The following is a 20,409-nucleotide window of genomic DNA, read 5'->3' as shown; positions in this document are numbered from 1 at the left end:
CAAAAAGAATAAAAGGACAAAACTAACAGTGAAGTATTCCTATTAGTAGAACGTTGCATAGGAATCAAAATTCTATTTTGTAGCCTCTTGTTCAATTTCAGAATTTAGTTCCAGAATTTTCATAAATGTCTTAATATCGTGCACTAATTTGTTATCATTTACACATTGTGTCACATTTCTTTTGTCTTAGTATGGCTCTATTTCATCAAACAAACGTTTCCTTTATGAGAAGAATTGACTGACTCGGCTTGCAGTTTTTACTTTCGCCACTAGGGGTAGTCCGATTTCTCTGGATCTATTTTGCAAGCTTGCCCTCCCGAAGTTGTTGACTTGTGCTAGAAAGTTAGCTAGCAGTTCTCAGCTTAGCAGTTGTTTAAAAACGGATGTTTTCCATTTTTTTGAGTCATTAAGGAATTATTTATTGCAAACAAATCAAACATTAAAATATTGTTATAGAAGGTAAAGTAAAAATCCTAAACGGACAATGAATAAATACCGATATACTGGAATAAATGAAACCTGATTAGTTTCATTACTATGGCATTCATGAAGCGTACCTGTTGCAGTCGACGTGCAATATGATGTGGGAGGCGCTGACTGCCACAGAGACCTTGTGCCACTGTCCGTCTGCCAGGCTGTAGGGAAACACCTCAGTGTGGGCCTGCTGACCCTTGGTGCGGTAGTGGAGACGCACCTCACTGCGTTGCCCACTGCTCTCCAACTCCAGGAACCTGAATGGACAAGCGGACAGAATATGGAGAAAGGAATTGATTTAGACATACAGTACCAGTCAAAAGGTTTGGACACACCTACTCATTCAAGGATTTTCCTTTACTTTTACTATTTTCTACACTGTAGAATAATAGTGAAGACGTCAAAACTATGAAATCACACATATGGAATCATGTAGTAACCAAAAAAGTGTTAAACAAATCAAATTATATTTGAGATTTGAGATTCTTCAAAGTAGCCACCCTTTGCATTGATGACAGCTTTGCATACGCTTAGCATTCTCTCAACCAGCTTCACGAGGAAGTCACATGGAATGCATTTCAATTAAAAGGTGTGCCTTGTTAAAAGTACATTTTCTTTCCTCCTTAATGCGTTTGAGCCAATCAGCTGTGTTGTGACATGGTAGAGGTGGTATACAGAAGACAGCCCTATTTGGTAAAAGACAAAGTCCATATTATGGCAAGAACAACTCAAATAAGCAAAGAGAAACGACAGTCCATCATTAATTTAAGACATTTCAAATACTTTGAAAGTTTCTTCAAGTGCAGTCGCAAAACTCAACAAGTGCTATGATGAAACTGGCCCTCATGAGGACCGCCACAGGAAAGGAAGACCCAGAGTTACCTCTGCTGCAGAGGATAAGTTCATTAGAGTTAACTACACCTCAGATTGCAACCCAAATAAATGCTTCACAGAGTACAAGTAATAGACACATCTCAAAATCAACTGTTCAGAAGAAACTGTATGAATCAGGCCTTCATGGTCGAATTGCTGCAAAGAAACCACTACTAAAGGACACCAATAAGAAGACTAGACTTGCTTGGGCCAAGAAACACGAGCAATAGACATTAGACCGGTGGAAATCTGTCCTTTGGTCTGATGAGTCCACATTTCAATTTTTGGTTCCAACCGCTGTATCTTTGTGAGATGCAGAGTAGGTGAACGGATGATCTCCGCATGTGTGGTTCCCACCGGAGGAGAAGATGTTATGGTGTGGGGTGCTTTGCTGGTGACACTGTTTGTGTTATTTAGAATTCAAGGCACACTTAACCAGCATGGCTACCACAGCATTCTGCAGCAATACGCCATCCCAACTATTTTGCGCTTAGTGGGACTATAATGTGTTTCTCAACGGGATAATTATCTAAATATCTCAAAATAATCTCAAATATAAAACATATTTTGATTTGTTTAACACTTTTTTGGTTATTACATGATTCCATATTTGTTATTGTTGAAAATAGTAAAAATAAAGAAAAACCCTTGAATGAGTATGTGTGTCCAAACTTTTGACTGGAACTTTGAGTTTGTCTCGTGTGGAACCAGGAATAATGAGCAGATGGAATATGGAGAGAGGAATGGCTATCGCAACACACAACACACACACACACACACACAACACACACACACACACACACACACACACACACACACACACACACACACACACACACACACACACACCCCATTCTACCCAATTCAACATCACTAACAGAGGTAAAAGGCAGTACAATAGAGGACCGACCACACCCATTATTCTACAGACAGCTGAACTGTTCCTCTTCATTCCCAGAATCCTTTCAGTAAAGTAGATCTCTCACCTCACTCACCCCATGGTGAAATATAAATGCCTCACCCTGTTTCAAAGAATCATGGTCTCTCTAGGTCTGATCACCCTTTCAAGATTCAATCCCAGGAATATGTGCAAGCTTAATGCTACTCTATGGCTGTTAATGAGAGCTTCAGTAAGACACAACACCAGGCAACACTAGTACAACCATGTGATGTGAGTGAGAGGAGTAAACTCATGGGGACAGGGGTACATTGGTGTTTCAGGAAATCCCTGCATTCCATCTATCCAGTCCATAGAGATTCCCTATATGAAGTGCCACTAATGGAAAGAGCTGCCAGAGTTGCCAATAAAGAGTCATCAGCTCTGGCTTTAAAGACAGAGATTTCTTTGGAGCTACTCGCTTCAAAGTATTATTCAAAAGATAAACAACCACTTAGAAGAGGAACTGTACTGAAGAGGAACTGGAGTTGATTTATCTACAAACCGATATAACGAGTTATTCTGCCCCAGCCATGCACAATATACCAGCTGCACAAATCCAGTAACTCTGCCTGCCGGGATCACTCAGCAAACCATTTCTAAACCAAATGAAACAGTGAAGCGAGCCTGTAGCGTGCAGTGAACACACAGCCTAGCTGGGCTTATCAGAGCTGGGGAAAGTCATTAACATTGCAGTGAGGTCTTTACTTTGCACTGACTTTAATGTACACAGTTCAATCAACACATTATGTGGCATTCTGATTACCAGTCTGATCTGCTGGCTGCACAGCTAGCTAATGGAAAACAGATCAGCATGCTAACTAACCAGGAAGGGGAGAGAGGCTCATCACCTTTCTGTTCACAACCACAATGTGCCTGTGTTTGGTTTAGTGCTGCACTAGGAATAACATGAGATTGTGCCGTACAGGGTCATTTGCTTTGTCTGTACAGAATTGTTAAGTCTGGTCTTGTCACGACTTCCGCCGAAAGTCGGTCCCTCTCCTTGTTCGGGCGGTGTTCGGCGGTCGACGTCACCGGCCTTCTAGCCATCACTGATCCATTTTTCATTTTCCATTGGTTTTGTCTTGTCTTCCTTCACACCTGGTTCCAATCCCATCAATTACATGTTGTGTATTTAACCCTCTGTTTCCCCTCATGTCCTTGTCGGAGATTGTTTGATTGTATGTGATGTGCATGTATTATGTTGGTGTGCGACGGGTTTTGTACCCACTTTTGTTATTTTGGGTTTTATCAGCATTTATTAAACAACTCAGTTTTCACCAAGTTCGTTCTCCTGCGCCTGACTTCCCTGCCACCAACACGCACCATATTACAGATCTGTTAGTGCTGCAGGTATCAAATCAGTATTTTCTTATTTATTTTTTATTTATTAGGATCCCCATTAGCCGACGCCAGTAGCGACAGCTAGTCTTACTGGGGTCCGACACATAACGTAAAATACATTAAAGACAAAATACTTTAAAATGTACATACATTTAAACAAATTAACATGTTGTGTGTGTGCATCAGTTACACAAAAATACTGTATGTACCCTCAACACATTCTACACACAAATGACACTCCCATATTTTAAGAAGACTTCACTGCAAAGGTGAGCCATTCATACTCTGATCAGTGTGCTTTGTGAGATCTCTGACATTGTGTTCGGCGTGTATTGTGAGGACTCCAGCATTGTATTCAGTAAGTATTGTAAGGACTCTGGCCGTACCTCTGTTCAGAGTGGTGGATGGACAGGATGACCCCAGAGTTTAGGTGCTCCTGTTTCAGGGTGACCAGCACGGTGAACTCAGTCCGGCCCCTCAGCTTCTGGAGCATCCGCGCAGACACATCCTCAGGGGCCTTCACCTCCCTGGATGAACCTGGGAAAAGAACAAGTGACAGTTTGATCATTAAAAAGACAATATTGTAGTAGCACTTGAGAATTCAAATACATCAGCATTATTAATTTACCCATTTCATTTCCATGTGTTTCCATTCATTAGAGGTTATCTATCATTGTTGCAGATGTTGGTTATTCTTGATATTATTACCTCATTGCATGTTACATACAGATGCAGGAACTTAATTTGACCAGTTTCTCCCACAGCAGGAAAATTATTCTGCAGCAACAGGAAATGTGAATTATTGTGTGGATTATAATTAATGGACATTTTTGTAGGGGGTGATACATTTTTTGTTAGGGCAAATCAATTCTGAAAGTGAAATTACAGACTTTAGAAGCCTTTTTAAACCGTGAATACACTATAAGTTTGCATTTCCTGCTGTGCAGGACATTTCCTGCAACAACAGTGTGACCAGATTAAGATCCTACATCTGAGCAAAGAATATTCATGATTGCTCAACCGTAATGTTATCTCAGATATGTCTATTATTTCTGGCATAATGTGTATTAATGACAGGGAGAGCGGTGTTACTCTGTCACTGAAACTTAAAGACAGTAGGATGCAGGAAAATAAAACAAACAACAAACAATTCACGATGCCTCAGTTGTCGGTACAGACAGGCAAAAGAAACAATCCACTCTTGAAATTACAGCAGAACACAGCTGGCTATTTCAGCTCCTCAAAACCTCTGATCAATCTCCGACAGGCAGCTTCAGAGATCCACCTTTGGATTTCAGCTTCATCTGCCAGCCGAGACAAATCGATAGAAAGCTGCAAGACATGGAAGTGAAGAAGAAGAAGAACGCAGCGGCTCTGTGTTATATATGTATATGTATATACATACATGCATACATACATACATACACACATACATATATACAGTATGTATATGTGTCCGCCACACAGAGCCGCTGCGTTCTTCTTCACTTCCATGTCTTACAATATAAGTGAATAATAATAATAAGAAGAAAGAAGAACGCAGCGGCTCTGTGTTATATATATATATTTGTCTCGGCTGGCAGATAAAGCTGCAATCCAAAGGTGCAGCTCCGAAGCTGTAAAGTTTCAGTGAAGCCACAAAGTAACACCGCTCTCCCTGTCATTAATACACATTATGCCAGAAATAATAGACATATCTGAGATAACATTACGGTTGAGCAATCATGAATATTCTTTGCTCAGATGTAGGATCTTAATCTGGTCACCCTGTTGTTGAAGGAAATTTCCTGTGAAAAGCAAACTTATATATATACACTACATGACCAAGAGTATGTGGACACCTGGTCGTCGAATATCTCATTCCAAAATCATGGGCATTAATATGGAGTTGGTCCCCCCTTTGCTGCTATAACAGCCTCCACTCTTCTGGGAAGGCTTTCCACTAGATGTTGGAACATTGCTGCGGGGACTTGCTGCGGGCACTGATGTTGGGTGATTAGGCCTGGCTTGCAGTCGGCGTTCCAATTCATCCCAAATGTGTTTTATGGGGTTGAGGTCAGAGCTCTGCGCAGGCCAGTCAAGTTCTTCTACACCGATCTCAACAAAACATTTCTGTACGGGCCTCGCTTTGTGCATAGGGGCATTGTCATGCTGAAACAGGTAAGGGCCTTCCCCAAACTGTTGCCACATCTGGAAGCCCAGAATCGTCTAGAATGTCATTGTATGCTGTAGCGTTAAGATTCTCCTTCACTGGAATTAAGGGGCCTAGCCCAAACCATGAAAACAGCCCCAGACCATTATTCCTCCTCCACCAAACTTTACAGTTGGCACTAAGAATTGGGGCCGGTAGCGTTCTCCTGGCATCTGCCAAACATGGATTAGTCTGTCGGACTGCCAGATGGTGAAGTGTGATTCATCACTCCAGAGAACGCGTTTCTACTGCAACAGAATCCAATGACGGCGAGCTTTACACCACTCCAGCAGACGCTTGGCATTGTGCATGGTGATCTGCATGGCTACCACAGCATTCTGCAGCAAAACGCCATCCCATCTGGTTTACACTTAGTGGGACTATCATTTGTTTTTCAACAGGACAATGACCCAACACACCTCCAGGCTGTGTAAGGGCTATTTGACCAAGAAGGAGAGTGATGGAGTGCTGCATCAGATGACCTGGCCTCCACAATCACCATTGAGATGATTTGGGATGAGTTGGACCACAGAGTGAAGAAAAAGCAGCCAACAAGTGCTCAGCATATGTGGGAACTCCTTCAAGACTGTTGGAAAAGCAATCCAGGTGAAGCTTGTTGAGAGAATGCCAAGAGTGTGCAAAGCTGTCATGAAGGCAAAGGGTAGCTACTTTGAAGAATCTACATTTAAAATCAATTTTAATTTGTTTAACAATTTTTTGGTTACTACATGATTCCATATGTGTTATTTCATAGTTTTGATGTCTGCACTATTTTTTGACAATGTAGAAAATAGTAAAAATAAACCCTTGAATGAGTAAGTGTGTCCAAACTTTTGACTGGTACTGTATATATACAGTATATTACATATTATATTATTTTCAGATCTCTGTGTAGCCTAGCTAGTCTCCAGTCCCACCAGTGTGCCACCCTCTCCCCTGACTCTACCCAGACGTCTATGCTACTTTAATGGAAGCATCAATAAATTATGACATTTCTCAGAAGCGATCACATCAAAGGGTTCACTCCCAGCCAGGGGACGCATGCAGGATGGCATTCTTTAGCACTACGGGAAGCTAAGCTAGCATCGCTGCCTCTCCTCAGCGCATAAACATTTAACTTCCAGCTGGTGGGAGTAGACAATTAACACAATGCAATCTGCAAACACTACCAAGGCCACGATGAAGCCTGGCACTGTGCAGGGAGAGCATGTAGAGAAGTCGACGATGCGTGTGATAGGAGACAAGCACGTTATACAGTCTTCGGGGAAGGAGTGTAACGTGTGCTGCTAGCATTAGCATCTGTCGGATGCTGGCTAGGCTACTCCATGGGGAGGCCATGTTTTGAGTCGTTTCTGTCAACAACAAAAAAGGTTGTCTGGTTTTTAGGTCCACTAGACAGATGCAACGCTAGACTGCATCCTCTCACCACAGCTGGTGTCATTAAAGTGTCATTGGCTGAGGTGGGACAGATGCAACGGTGACATGTACCAGATTAGTCTGCCCAGCAGTAACCTGATGGTAGCAACAGAAAGCCTCTGAATGAATAATTAAATCTAAGTGGCCACTCTTCATAATAATGTAGGACATTGGGGGAAATTATTAATGCTTTGAGGTGTCTTAGTGGACTACCTCATTGAATCGTAATTACAGATCAAATAGGGTGACGCATAATGGTTTAGTGACTTTTTCCCTACAACAGAAATACAATGAGCCATTTGTCAGACTTAAAAAACAAAACTGAACCCAAGCAAAAGGCTCCGGCCCGCAGATGGTACAGTGCTGTGCTAGTCAGTAATGTGCCAGACCTCAGCATGGCGAGTGTGACTGGCCAAGACAAGGGGACCACACTGATATCTCAATCCCAGGCACAATGGAAGGGCAGAATGAAGGTGAGGTAGGGGACAGTTTGGGCCGAGGGGCCTTGGGACTGAGCCCGGGGATCCACAGCAAGCCATCAGCCTGTGATCTGGTGGTAACCTCTCCTCTTCAGAACACAGCCTGCTTCCCCATGGGGGGTGGGAAGTGTCAAATGGGGAGAGGGACTGGTTGGGAGGATGGGGTAGGGTGGGGCTTTAGGGAGCTAGATGGACCCCTCTCTCAGACTTACTGATGAGCACGGCTGTGTTTGGAGACGCCCGCATCAAAAGCACAGAGATAGGACCCCTGCGTCGGTGCTGCTCACTCAGGGCATAAGATTAGCCCCAGACAGTACCCTACCAGTAACCCTCCCAAAAACCCTCCACATGAAAGAGGAGTGGATGAAAGGGCCAGATTCCCCCGCTCTCTGCCAAATCAATACCCTAGTCCCCATCCCCATGCACTGCACTGCAAGGCATGAGCCATCAGAAGCCATCAGTCGATTAGGTATTGGCAGGCGCCTGCATGGGGCGACCACCTGCTTTTAATGACCACTCTAACATGGGCAAAACAGACATTAAATAGCCTGGAAAGGAACATCCATGTCATACCTTATCTCACATCGGCATTGCTTTCAATGCTATCATTGAACTAACGGACACAGATTAATTAAGGGAAAAAAACACTCCTTTTCAGGCATGAAGAAATGCATTGACAGAGTGAGAAGTTCAAAGCATTGGGCTCAGAGAGGGTTCCTGGGAAGCAGAGCTTTGTGGTATCCTAGCCAGCACACTAATCTTATCTGCATAATGTATACAGCTTTAATGGTTTCACACCAGGTGATTGACTCTAATCTGTAAATGAGTAATGCTACTTTTTTTATCAGTCTGAACTCTAAGTTTGTGCACAACGGTGAATGCTCCCCTTCAATTGTATAAGAAATATTATTATTATGAGGCTAATCAAATCACATTTTATTTGTCACATCCTTCGTAAACAGCAAGTGTATACTTACTTACGTGCCCTTCCCAAAAATGCAGAGAGAAAAATTGAAAAATAATAGAAAGAAAATAACACAAGGAATGAATACACAATGAATAATGATAATTTGGCTATATACACAGGGTACCAGTACTGAGTCGATCTGCGATCTACAGGGGTACGTGAGGTAGATACGTACATATACTGTAGGTAGGGGTAAAGTGACTAGGCAACAGGACAGATAATAAGCAGCAGCAGCATATGTGATGAGTCAAAAGAGTTGGTGCAAAAAGGGTCAATGCAGATAGTCCAGGTAGCTATTTGGTTAACTATTTAGAAACGCATGGGGGTAATGCCAATCTAATCAATGGTTCATAGGTTTACCATTTGGAACAGGTTCCTTTAAAGCTCCAAACCTGGCCTAACTATCACACAATCCTTTCCAACTGCTCCCATATCTTCCAGTATTTTCAGAATGAACTCCTACGCCGTACACATGTACACCGTATACTGTGACTCCTTAAGTGTACACTGTACAAGGATGTAAACAGCCTCTCAAGGACAAGATTCATTCACTGGGTAACATCTATAGATTATATAGATAATATATATATTTATTTTTTATCATTCCATAAGGGTTGTGCGGGCCCTAATTTACAATGATGAAGATGCCTGACTTTACCCAGAACAGAGTCCAACAATAATAGCAAGTTAAAGATCACAGCTAGGGATGCACGATATATCGGTGAGCATATCGGAATCAGCCGATATTAGCTAAAAATGCCGGCATCGGCCCGATGTCTGGTTTAACGGCGATGTGCAAAATTGTCAAAGCTGACGTGCATACCTATATAAAGTAAGTAGATGACGTAATGACGCCACTAAAAATACAGTGCTACACAGAACAAAAGCAGAAAAATACCAAGCGCACACTTCCAACAACTAAACAAGTTCAAGTCGAGCAGTCATTTGAAAGAGTAAGAAAATTTCAGTGAGGCAACTCAAAGATAAAATCCATTAATGCCAAGATAATGGCATTCATTGCCCTTGACAATCAACTGTCCTCTGTCGTGGATAATGTTGGTTTTCACCAACTGGTCGAGCCCCGGTACACACTATTTTTCAGATGTTGCCCTACCGGAGTTACACAGTATTGTTGAAACGTACATCTATGAGCTACTTGCTATGGGCGTCACTGCTATTAGCTTCATGACTGACATTTGGACCAGCGATGTCAGCCCCATGAGCATGCTGAGTCTGACAGCACAGTGGGTCGACAAGGATTTCGTACTGAGGAAAGCCATATTGCATGCTCAAGAATGTGCTGGTTCTCATACCGCTGCTGCCATTTCAATGGCATTTGAGAACATGTTTGAAACTTGTCTTGGAAACATGAACACACTCCTAGCGCCATTCGAACAACTGACTTGAGAAATAAGTTAATCAACTGAAACTGCAGCAGACGAGATACCCTCTGTCATGGCATTGAAACGCCTGCTCAACAAAACTGCCAATACAGACCGTGGGGTTAAAACTTACATAAGTACTTGAGGCTGTGAACAAGCAATTTGGTGGCATTCTCTCTGAGCCTCTTTACCTCTTTACCTAGCTTAATGCTAGGTACAAGGACCACTACTTCGATGCAGACAAGAAAGAGGGTTTACGTGAAATGTTACATACACAGCTGTAAAAGATGAAAACGGACACAGTGACTGTGCTCGCCGGGAAAGAGAGGCCACAGTTGAAACGACTGAACAAATGAACAACAAAACAGCACAGCAAGTAAGTGAAAGAAGTAGGTTTTGATGATGTTTTACTGGTAATGGTTACATACGTAAACGCCAACAAAATAACATTTTGGTCAGTGGTGTGTGTGTAACCTTTAACTAGGCAAGTCAGTTAAGAACAAATTCTTATTTACAATGACGGCCTCCCCCGGCCAAACACGGACGACGCTGGGACAATTGTGCGCCGCCCTATGGGACTCCCAATCACAGCCGGATGTGATACAACCTGGATTCGAACCAGGGACTGTAGTGACGCCTCTTGCACCGAGATGCAGTGCCTTAGACCGCTGCGTCCATGTGTGTGTGTTAACTATTTAACTGTACTAGAATGCTTAAAAAGACGCTAAAATGTTAAATATCGGTTATCGAAATTTGTTTTTTTGGCAAGGAAAATATTGGATATCGGTATCGACCAAAAATGTCAAATCGGTGCATCACTAATCACCGCGATGTTTTGATCTAAATAATGTGGATAGTGTTAACTTTATCAAGTGGACTACTGGAACAAAATAGCACTGGTCACGTATTTAAAACATCTCCTCTCTAACATTTCACAAATATGCAATCTCTTCAGCTCTCAAAATTTAACCATGCATAAAATATGTTTAGCACAGAATGACCAAGTGGGACCAGTCAGTCCAAACATCTGAAAATCCCCAAACAAAGAGAACAAATAAGTAAATATACCACAGATAGCCGATAAATACATTCCTGCCTCACTCAACATTGCGTAACATCGCCAGTTAGAAAATTACATAGAATTTTCCCCAAACACTCTTTGTTTAAAACATTGGAGGTGAGGCTGAGGTATCTGCGTGGGAGGGTTGGATCCGAGAACGTCTCTTTTGGGAGATAACAGTAATGATAAACTCAACAGCAACTCCAAACCCTCCATTACCCCCCTTTGGCTAGCCTACAGCTTCTAACTGAATAATCCAATACCAGCGCCGGCTCCGGCCGGCTCAGGCAATCTGCATTCGGAGGATGGTCTATCCCTCTACTGTGTGTCCGCTCTACTGGAACAAACACTAAACTGAGCCAAGGGCACCTCCAGGACTGCTGGGGCAGCACTGTCTCTAAAACTCTCTGATCGAATCTGCACTGCCGTCAGTCCGCCAGCCACTGACTGTCTGACATTCAGAGTCTTTGAGCTGGTGTCAGCCAGCCACCAGTCCTTTATCTATGTAAATGTATGGTGTATGGTGGCCCGGAGGTGACAGAAATAACCCCCAACCACCATCAGCACTTTTGGAACAAAGGATCAGGTTGGCTTGACAGGGCTAAAAACACCTTGATTTGTGGGCCAAGTTACTGTCACAAGTCCTTCCACATAGAAACAGTCAGATGTGAATGCTGTGTTTCTGCGGAATAGCTTTAGTAGCTGTCTGTAGCCCCAGAGGTTAGCCTATTAGATGCCTCCTGTTTGGTTGGTAGACACACACACACACACACACAGAGAGACACATAGACACACACAGGGAGCGCTGCTCTATAATAAATGAGTCTCTTCCATCCCACAAGAACTAATGCCTCTCTGACACAGCTCTGGCTGGCTGGTGACACAAAAGCATCACACGGCACGCAGGGCTCTGGGTTCACGCGCATGCAGCTGTGTGGATAGGACACCGCTCACTGACCGCTTACTGTCGTGACCATGGCAGGCTGCTTTTCCAGCATCAGTTACTGTAGTAAGACTGTGTCCGATAGGAATTCAGTGCTGTTTGTGGGTGTGCTTCGTATGTACCACAGAGGGATCTACTCTGAAACCTATTTTAATCATGAAGATGTCTTGTTTGCAACCAAAACATAGGATGAACGAAGTTCCTTCTACAGGGTGCCACCTGCCCCAATTAGGTGCGACTGATATAGCCAGGGGCATTCCTTCCTCCAGCTTTATCGTACCAGTCCCTGAGGCATCCCTCTCTATCTGAACTGCACTTTGCTGTACTGCTGACATATACCTTCAAAGACGATCTGCTGCGGGGGGTGTCGTTCTAAAATGCAATCCCCACCTCCCTCCTCTCTCTCTCTCTCACATACACACGTGCATGCAAGCTAGCACACACACACACACACAAACATTCCCTATCTTCCTCCCCTCCTTTACCACCTCCAGAATCCTCTCTTCTCCTCACCATCGCCCGCCTCCTAGAGATACCAGCCATCCCCATGGGCAGGCAGGCAGAGAAACAGGCAGCCACAGCCCTGTATACATTCAGATTGGTTTCTAATGAGCGTAGGAATGACCCCATGCAGCCATGTTAGCCGAGCCAGAGCCACACATCTGGATTACAGTCTATCAACCCCAATCAGACAGACAGCTCTATATCCAGTGAATACACTACAGAGGCCAGAAGGTTTGGCTGCCGCTCCGCTCCGCACCGCGCCTCCACCCAGCATCACTTACTTATCAGAGACATCCTAAATGAATGATGTCAGCAGGCAGAAGCAGCCATAAATAACGCAGCGCTTTCCTTTCTGCTGGGTGGGTAATTGAATGTGCTTAAACTCTGCTCAAAGGTAATCCAGAGAAATAAGGGCTGTATTGACAGAGGCACACTGAAGAATGTACGGGGGAGTCTGAGTCATGTTTCCATTTTGTGACACCAATGGCGAACTGGAGGAGAGAGGGTGGCATAGTAGAGGATGGGACATTACAAAGAGGAGAAGGGGCTCTAGCTGCAGACATTGATGCACGATGCGTAAATGTGCTGGCAGGGTCATGGTTAGAAGGGATAGAGCTTTTGTCAAATGAACCCTTTTCCTAACCTTAACCTAATTCTCCTAACCTGCTACGTTAATTCTCCTAACGTGATGAATACGTTATCCTAACCTGCTACGAAAAGTCAAATCTGATGTTAATTTGACAAAAGCTGGATCCCTTTTAGCCATGACCTGCTGGGCAGGGCTACAGATCAGTAGATTTAAATGAGAGGATAGACATGAGGTATGTGTAGTAGAAGGATTTGGAAATGAGGTATTCCTATAACATCAATGTTCATCACTTTTGTATTGGATGATGTGCTATAAGATGCCAAATGTTCCTTTTGAAGGCATAACTCCACATTTTGTAAACATTGATCTGGATGCATAGAGCTTTATCTGTTAATGTGTACGGGTTGATATTCTTCTGCAGAGAACTTTACCATGGGTGAATCCATTTGAATTCAATCATTTTTTGACAGCATTCCTTTTGATTTAAGGAATTCTTTCCATATATGTTTGCACGTGGAAGAAGTGGTCAGAAAGGGACTTTTTGGACCCGAATGCCAAAACATTCAGAAGATAAAGGTGTTCAATGTTGACCCATTATGCATTCCCCACCATCCATGTTTTTGCCACTGGAAAATATAAACGGCTGAGTTCGATGTCATTTAAAAGCTTTAAAAAAAGTGTTGTCAAGCGATTTGATTATTTCTTGAAAAAAATGTTTTTTATAAAAATAAACATTTAATGTAAATTATGTAAAAACGCATACACTCTGATTTTTTGTTGTTGTAGCTTAGACCCTGTTTCTCATCATCTGAGGTTTTGGTGTTGTGTCCACCATCAGCTGAGACACAACATGCTCTTGAATACAGGTTGGGTGTCATTTCAATCATAGAAACATATTTCACCTATCCCTTCAGACTACTGTAATTTAGCTGGTACACCATTGAAATGTAAATTTGACTGAAATTGTACTGTAACTTCTAATTACGATGACAAATATGACAGCAGGTCCATCCACCGTCGAATGTCAATATAAATGGTCATGTATATTCTATTATCTATTGGGGGATTGACAGTATAATTTAAAACAACAGATATTCCCATTCAAGTCAACATCCTCTGACGTGTGGATCTACAATCATCTTTGTGGTACCACTTGAAAGTTGACATTTCAAATGTATTCTCATTTTAGTCCATTTATCAGCCAAAACATGACACCCACCCTGTACTGAAGAGCATGTTTTGTCTCAACCGAAGGCAGACACAACACAAAAACCTTAGATGATGTAAAACAGGGTCTAAATTACAACATATATGACAACAATAGGAGTTTGTGCGTTTTTAGATAATTAGCGTTAAAGGTTAAAAGATGATAATTGTTATTTTAAAAAACTATTTTTTATAGCTTGACAACCCTGTTTGTGGCTTTTAAATTATATCAATCTCAACAGTTTATATTTTCCATTGATGAAGACATGGATGTCTCATGCTATGGTGGGATATGCAAAATGAGTCAAATTTGTGTACCTTTACATCTTAAGTGTTTTGGCATTCAGGTCCAAAAAGTCACTTTCTTAGCACTTCTACAATGGCCAAATGTGTATGGAAGGTTTCGTTCGAAACAAAAGAGGTGTTGTCAAAAAGTGATTGAATTCAAATGGATTCACCCTAATTTAAATGATGTATTATTCCGTTTTAAAAGGTGCGAGGGCAGAGCAGTAAAACCTACAACTAGAACGCGATCCCAGCAGAACTCCTGTGACAAACGGCATTTCTCTGTCCAATACACCACCACTTTGCCAGTCAGATGATCAAGACTAGCATGTTAAAATGGGACAAACATGGTGATTGCTTCTAGTGATATTCTTACTAATGGCTCCTATCTCTGACAAACTAATACAGGTTCAGACTAGATAACCCATAATCAAATCAAATATAATCATTGAAGGACCAGTCTGACTAGGGTCAATTCACCGTCATCCACGCTCCATACATCTCCACGAGCCCGGGGTGTTGTTGCTTGCTAATCTCATTATGCCGTCTTTCCATCATTATTTGCATGTCTGTGTCTGCCCCGATCTGTGTCACCCCCCCCCCCCCCCCCCCCCCCCCCCCCCCCCCCCCCCCCCCCCCCCCCCCCTCTATTATGGGAATCATTGCCTTTGTTATGGGCAGGTGGCATCCTGGGACCCTGGCCTCACTCAAAGAGAAAATAACAACACAACGCTACTGTATGTCAAAAGAGATGGTTGTGCAAACAGGTTGTATTGTGGAGAAGATGCATAAATTGAATGGTTTCCTTTTATGTGAGAGCTTCTAAGAGCATCAACGCCCATTTACCATTGGTCAATCTAATATTATATAGTACAAAACAAGTATTTTCCCTTGCCATGTTTGATGAGTTTGGACTTCATTCTTATGAAGAAAAAACTGCAATCAATCATTGTTGCCCTGTCTCCTTCAGCCCAACACAGCATATTAGGTGTCTTTATGGCAGCATCTTACCTTGAAAGTGGAACGCCCGAGACTCGCTGTGAAAGCCCTGGACTTGATTAACTCCATCAAAACCCTCTCCGAGCGTCAATTCATCGAACACATTGATGCGTAGAGCAGGATCAACCCCGAAACCTAAAACTTATTGATAGAAAAACAAACACAATAGGCTACGCATGAAGGACAAAATTCACAGCATATTCCGTGACCCGTCCTGAAAGGTTATTGATGCTGGGTAGATGCGCATCTAAGTGTTCAGAAATATATCTGACATTTACAACTACAATTTTAATAATAGCTGAAAGTGGATAGGAGAAATACTAAATTACACGACAATGACAACCCAGTTAGATGATAGCCTACAATCATGTATGTTGTAAAGTGGGTGTCTCAAGTCGTTGACATTAATTAGCTACGAGACATTATGGTCAATGGCAAATGTGTGTCCTACCTGAGGTGACGCAGAATAAACCGAGGACAAGAAATAGTTTTAATCCCATTGTGAATCAAAATTAGTCCATGTTTTGTCCACTTCCAAGAGGCAGTACTGTTCAATCCAACGATGTCACAACAGCTCAGTAGCCTTTTACAAATCCCACATTTGTGAAAACCGGATCACCAAGAGATTTTATTCCATTCAGTGCGAGCTACCTTATACAGGTATGTTATACTACTGGCATCGGTCAATCGGCGACACAGGTGGGTAGGCAATAGAGGTTGTAACAAAGCAATCTTCCCAGTCCCTGAAACGCTCCTCTGTTCAGCAGTCTGCACGAGTGCGACAGAGGAGAGGAGAGGAGAGAGAGGGTACCCGCTTTCAGGGTGTGAAGGAAAGCAGAACGAAGCGAATGGATCAATAAACCCCCTTGTGGTCTTGGCTGAAAATGCCTTGATAATCCCAAACGCGCACTAAAATACTGTAGTTGTTATTCACTGAGTATACAAAACATTAAGAAGAACACCAAACAAACACTGTATAGCCTCAAAACATAGTTAAATCTATAATTGTTATATCATGGATGGTTAGTCCTTGTATCTAATGCTCTGTCTCTGTCTATGACTTTGATTGTGGTTACATTTCTCCAGCCCCATACCTCAGTTTTTTTACAAAAAAAAGTGGTGTGGTGTCGCATTGTTATTGTTTCAACTGCGGATAGACCCTTTAATGACTTGGATCTCGAGGATACTTGTTGTGTGTGTTGATTCCTCCATCAATCCACTCAAACCTTATTTTCCCAAGTTACTGTAGCTTCTCACATGTGACCCATCATCGTGTGGAGAAGTGGACTGCTTGGCTTTGACAGGAATCTGTTGTTAATTTTCATAGACCGCCACAGATGCTTTGTGTTCAACAAATGTGTTGATACCACTTAGCTCTTTCTCCTCCATTGGAGCAATCGCAATATGAAACACTTAGTATACAGAGAGCTGTGCCAGTAAATACAGTGCCTTGCATAAGTATTCAGACTCTTTGGATTTCTTCACATTTTATTGTGTTACAAAGTGGGATTAAATTGATTTAATTGTCATTTGTTTTTTTAACAATAGACACAACATACTCTAATGTGAAAGTGGAATATTTTTTCCATAAAAAATAAAAGCTGAAAAAAAACCAGTAAATGTATAAGTATTCAGCCCCTTTGTTTAGGCAATACTAAATTAGTTTAGGAGTACATTTTGTCTTAACAAATGACATAAAAAGTTGCATGGACTCACTCTGTGTGAAATAATAGGGGTTGACATTATTTTTAAATGAATAACCCTTCCTCTGTCCCCCGTGTATACTACATCTGCAAGATCCCTCAGTCATCAAGTATTGAACTTCAAGCACAGATTCAAAAAGCCTCATAAAAAAGGTCAGTAATTGGTAGATGGGTAACAATAACAAATTAGACATTAAATATCTATTTAAACATGATCTAGTTAATAATTATGCCGTGCATTATGTATTAAACCACCCAGACATTTCAAAGATACAGTCATGCTTCTGAACTGAGCTGCAGGAGAGGAAGGAAACTGGTCAGCGATGTTACAGAGGTCAATGGCTGTGATGAGATAGAACTGTGGATGGCTCAGCAACAGTGTAGTGACTCCACTATAATGACCTAAATGACAGTGAAAAGAAGAACACAAATATACAAAATATTCCAAAACATGCATCTTGTATGCAACAAGGCACTAAAGTAGTACTGCAAAAAAACATTTTAAAAAATAAATAAAAATTTACCTAAATGTAAAAGCTCTATGTTTGTGGTAAATCCAAGACATGGTGGTGGCAGTATCATGGTATGGGTAGGCTTGACATCGACAAATACTGGGGAGATTTTCAGGATAAACATGTATTTACTTCCACTTTGACATTAGTGTATATTGTGTAGATTGTTGACAGACATGTTTTAATTAAATTCATTTTAATCCAACTTTCTAACACAATAATGTGAAAGAAATCCAAGGGGGCTGAATAATTTTGCAAGGCACTGTATGTTAATTCTCCCCAAATCTGGATAAACACTGTTTGAGTTGCAAAGAATCCGAATAAACCGACTGCCAGATGGACATTAATAAAATAATTGTATTTTTTTCAACAGACAGTTCTGATTCTTAATCAATCTCAACTGCAAGATGGTTTGGCCAAACGTCGGATCTCAGTGAAAATCTCTTGGATTACTGTATGTCTAACTGGGCTGACTGGAAGAGGACAGTCACAGGATAGTGTTGCTATCCAAGAGCCAGAAGATTCTATTCTGGGGACATTCCCAAAACCAATCCCAGATCTTCCCACATGAAAGTATACTACTATGGTTTAAATACTACAGTATTAATACATGTATATAATATATTCACTGTAATGTTTTTGTGTACGTCTGTAGTATTTTATGGTATTTCCTTTAGTGCTTTTGCGGACTTTAATGTAGTATTTTTTTATTTTTGACTGTAGTATACTGTAAATCAAATCAAAGTGTATTGGTTGCTTACACAGATTTGCAGATGTAGCAAAATGCTTGTGTTTCATGAAAACAGCCCCAGACCAATTTTCCTTCACCAAACTTTACAGTTGGCACTATGCATTGGTAGCATTCTCCTGGCATCTACCAAACCTAGATTCGTCCGTTGGACTGCCAAATAGTGAAGCGTGATTCATCACTCCAAAGAACACATTTCCACTACAGGAGGTTGGTGGCACCTTAATTGGGGAGGACGGGATCTTAGTAATGGCTGCAATGGAAAAAATGGAATGGTATCCAACTCATCAAACGCATGGTTTTCATGTGTTTGATACCATTCCATTTACTCCATTCCAGCCATTATACAAGCTGTCCTCAGCTCAGCGGCCTCCTGTGTTTTCCACTGCTCCAATGGCGGCGAGCTTTACACCACTCCAGCTGACGCTTGGCATTGTGCATGGGGATCTTAGGCTTGTGTGCTCGGCCATGGAAACCCATTTCTTGAAGCTCCTGATGAACAGTTCTTGTGCTGACGTTGCTTCCAGAGGCAGTTTGGAACTCGGTAGTGAGTGTTGCAAACGAGGACAGACTATTTTTACACGCTTCAGCACTCGGCGGTCCAGTTCTGTGAGCTTGTGTGGCCCATTGTTGTTCCTAGACATTTCCACTTCACAATAACAGCACTTACAGTTGAACGGGGAAGCTAAAGCAGCGCAGAAATTTGACAAACTAACTTGTTGGAAAGGTGGCATCCTATGACGGTGCCACGTTGAAAGTCACTGAGCTCTTCAGTAAGGCCATTCTACTGCCAATGTTTGTCTATGGAGATTGCATGGCTGCGCTCGATTCTATACACCTATCACCTTTATACACCTGGCTGAAACAGCCAAATCCACTAATTTGAAGGGGTGTCCACATACTTCTGCATATACAGTATATACACTACCGTTCAAAAGTTTGGGGCCACCTAAAAATGTCCTTGTTTTTGAAAGAAAAGCAAATTTGTTGTCCATTAAAATAACATCACATTTATCAGAAATACAGTGTAGACATTGTTAATGTTGTAAATTACTTTTGTAGCTGGAAACGGCTGATTTTTAATGGAATATCTACATAGGTGTACAGAGGCCCATTATCAGCAACCATCACTCCAGTGTTCCAATAGCATGTTGTGTTAGCTAATCCAAGTTTATCATTTTAAAAGGCTAATTGATCATTAGAAAAACGTTTTGCAATTATGTTAGCACAGCTGAAAACCATAAAGAGGCAATTAAACTGGCCTTCTCTAGACTAGTTGAGTATCTGGAGCATCAGCATTTGTGGGTTCGATTACAGGCTCAAAATGGCCAGAAACAAATAACTTTTTTCTGAAACTCGTCAGTCTATTCTTGTTCTGAGAAATGAAGGCTATTCCATGCGAGAAATTGCCAAGAAACTGAAGATCTCGTACAATGTCGTATACTACTCCCTTCATAGAACAGCGCAAACTGTCTCTAACCAGAATAGAAAGAGGAGTGGGAGGCTCCAGTGCACAACTGAGCAAGAGGACAAGTACATTAGAGTGTCTAGTTTGAGAAACAGACGCCTCACAAGTCCTCAACTGGCAGCTTCATTAAATAGTACCCTTAAAACACCAGTCTCAACGTCAACAGTGAAGAGGCGATTCCGGGATGCTGGCCTTCTAGGCAGAGTTGCAAAGAAAAAGCCATATCTCAGACTGGCCAATAAAAGGAAAGATTGTCAAAAGAACACACACACTGGACAGAGTAAGACTGGAAAAATGTGTTAAGGACATTCAAATCTAAGTTTGAGATG

The 20,409-nt window shown here is 42.0% G+C and overlaps 1 protein-coding gene across 1 annotated transcript in view; it reads right to left on the bottom strand.

The window, feature by feature from the left end:
- The window catches only part of LOC111962244 (protein kinase C-binding protein NELL2a), a 106,058-nt gene extending 89,622 nt beyond the window's left edge, over positions 1-16,436 (bottom strand). Inside the window, exons 1-4 of the mRNA XM_023985185.2 lie at positions 16,101-16,436; positions 15,662-15,790; positions 4,015-4,165; positions 558-731 (exon numbers count right to left, since the gene is read on the bottom strand). Of these exons, the coding sequence (XP_023840953.1) occupies positions 558-731; positions 4,015-4,165; positions 15,662-15,790; positions 16,101-16,149 (503 nt within the window). The 5' untranslated portion in view covers positions 16,150-16,436. The remainder of the gene's footprint in view (positions 1-557; positions 732-4,014; positions 4,166-15,661; positions 15,791-16,100) is intronic.
- Positions 16,437-20,409: the final 3,973 nt, after the last annotated feature.

This window comes from Salvelinus sp. IW2-2015, linkage group LG4q.1:29, assembly GCF_002910315.2.
Source record: "Salvelinus sp. IW2-2015 linkage group LG4q.1:29, ASM291031v2, whole genome shotgun sequence".
In the NCBI taxonomy this organism is placed as follows: Eukaryota; Metazoa; Chordata; class Actinopteri; order Salmoniformes; family Salmonidae; genus Salvelinus; species Salvelinus sp. IW2-2015.
Note: the sequence above shows the minus strand (reverse complement) of the source record. Positions and strands in the feature narration are given on the sequence as shown.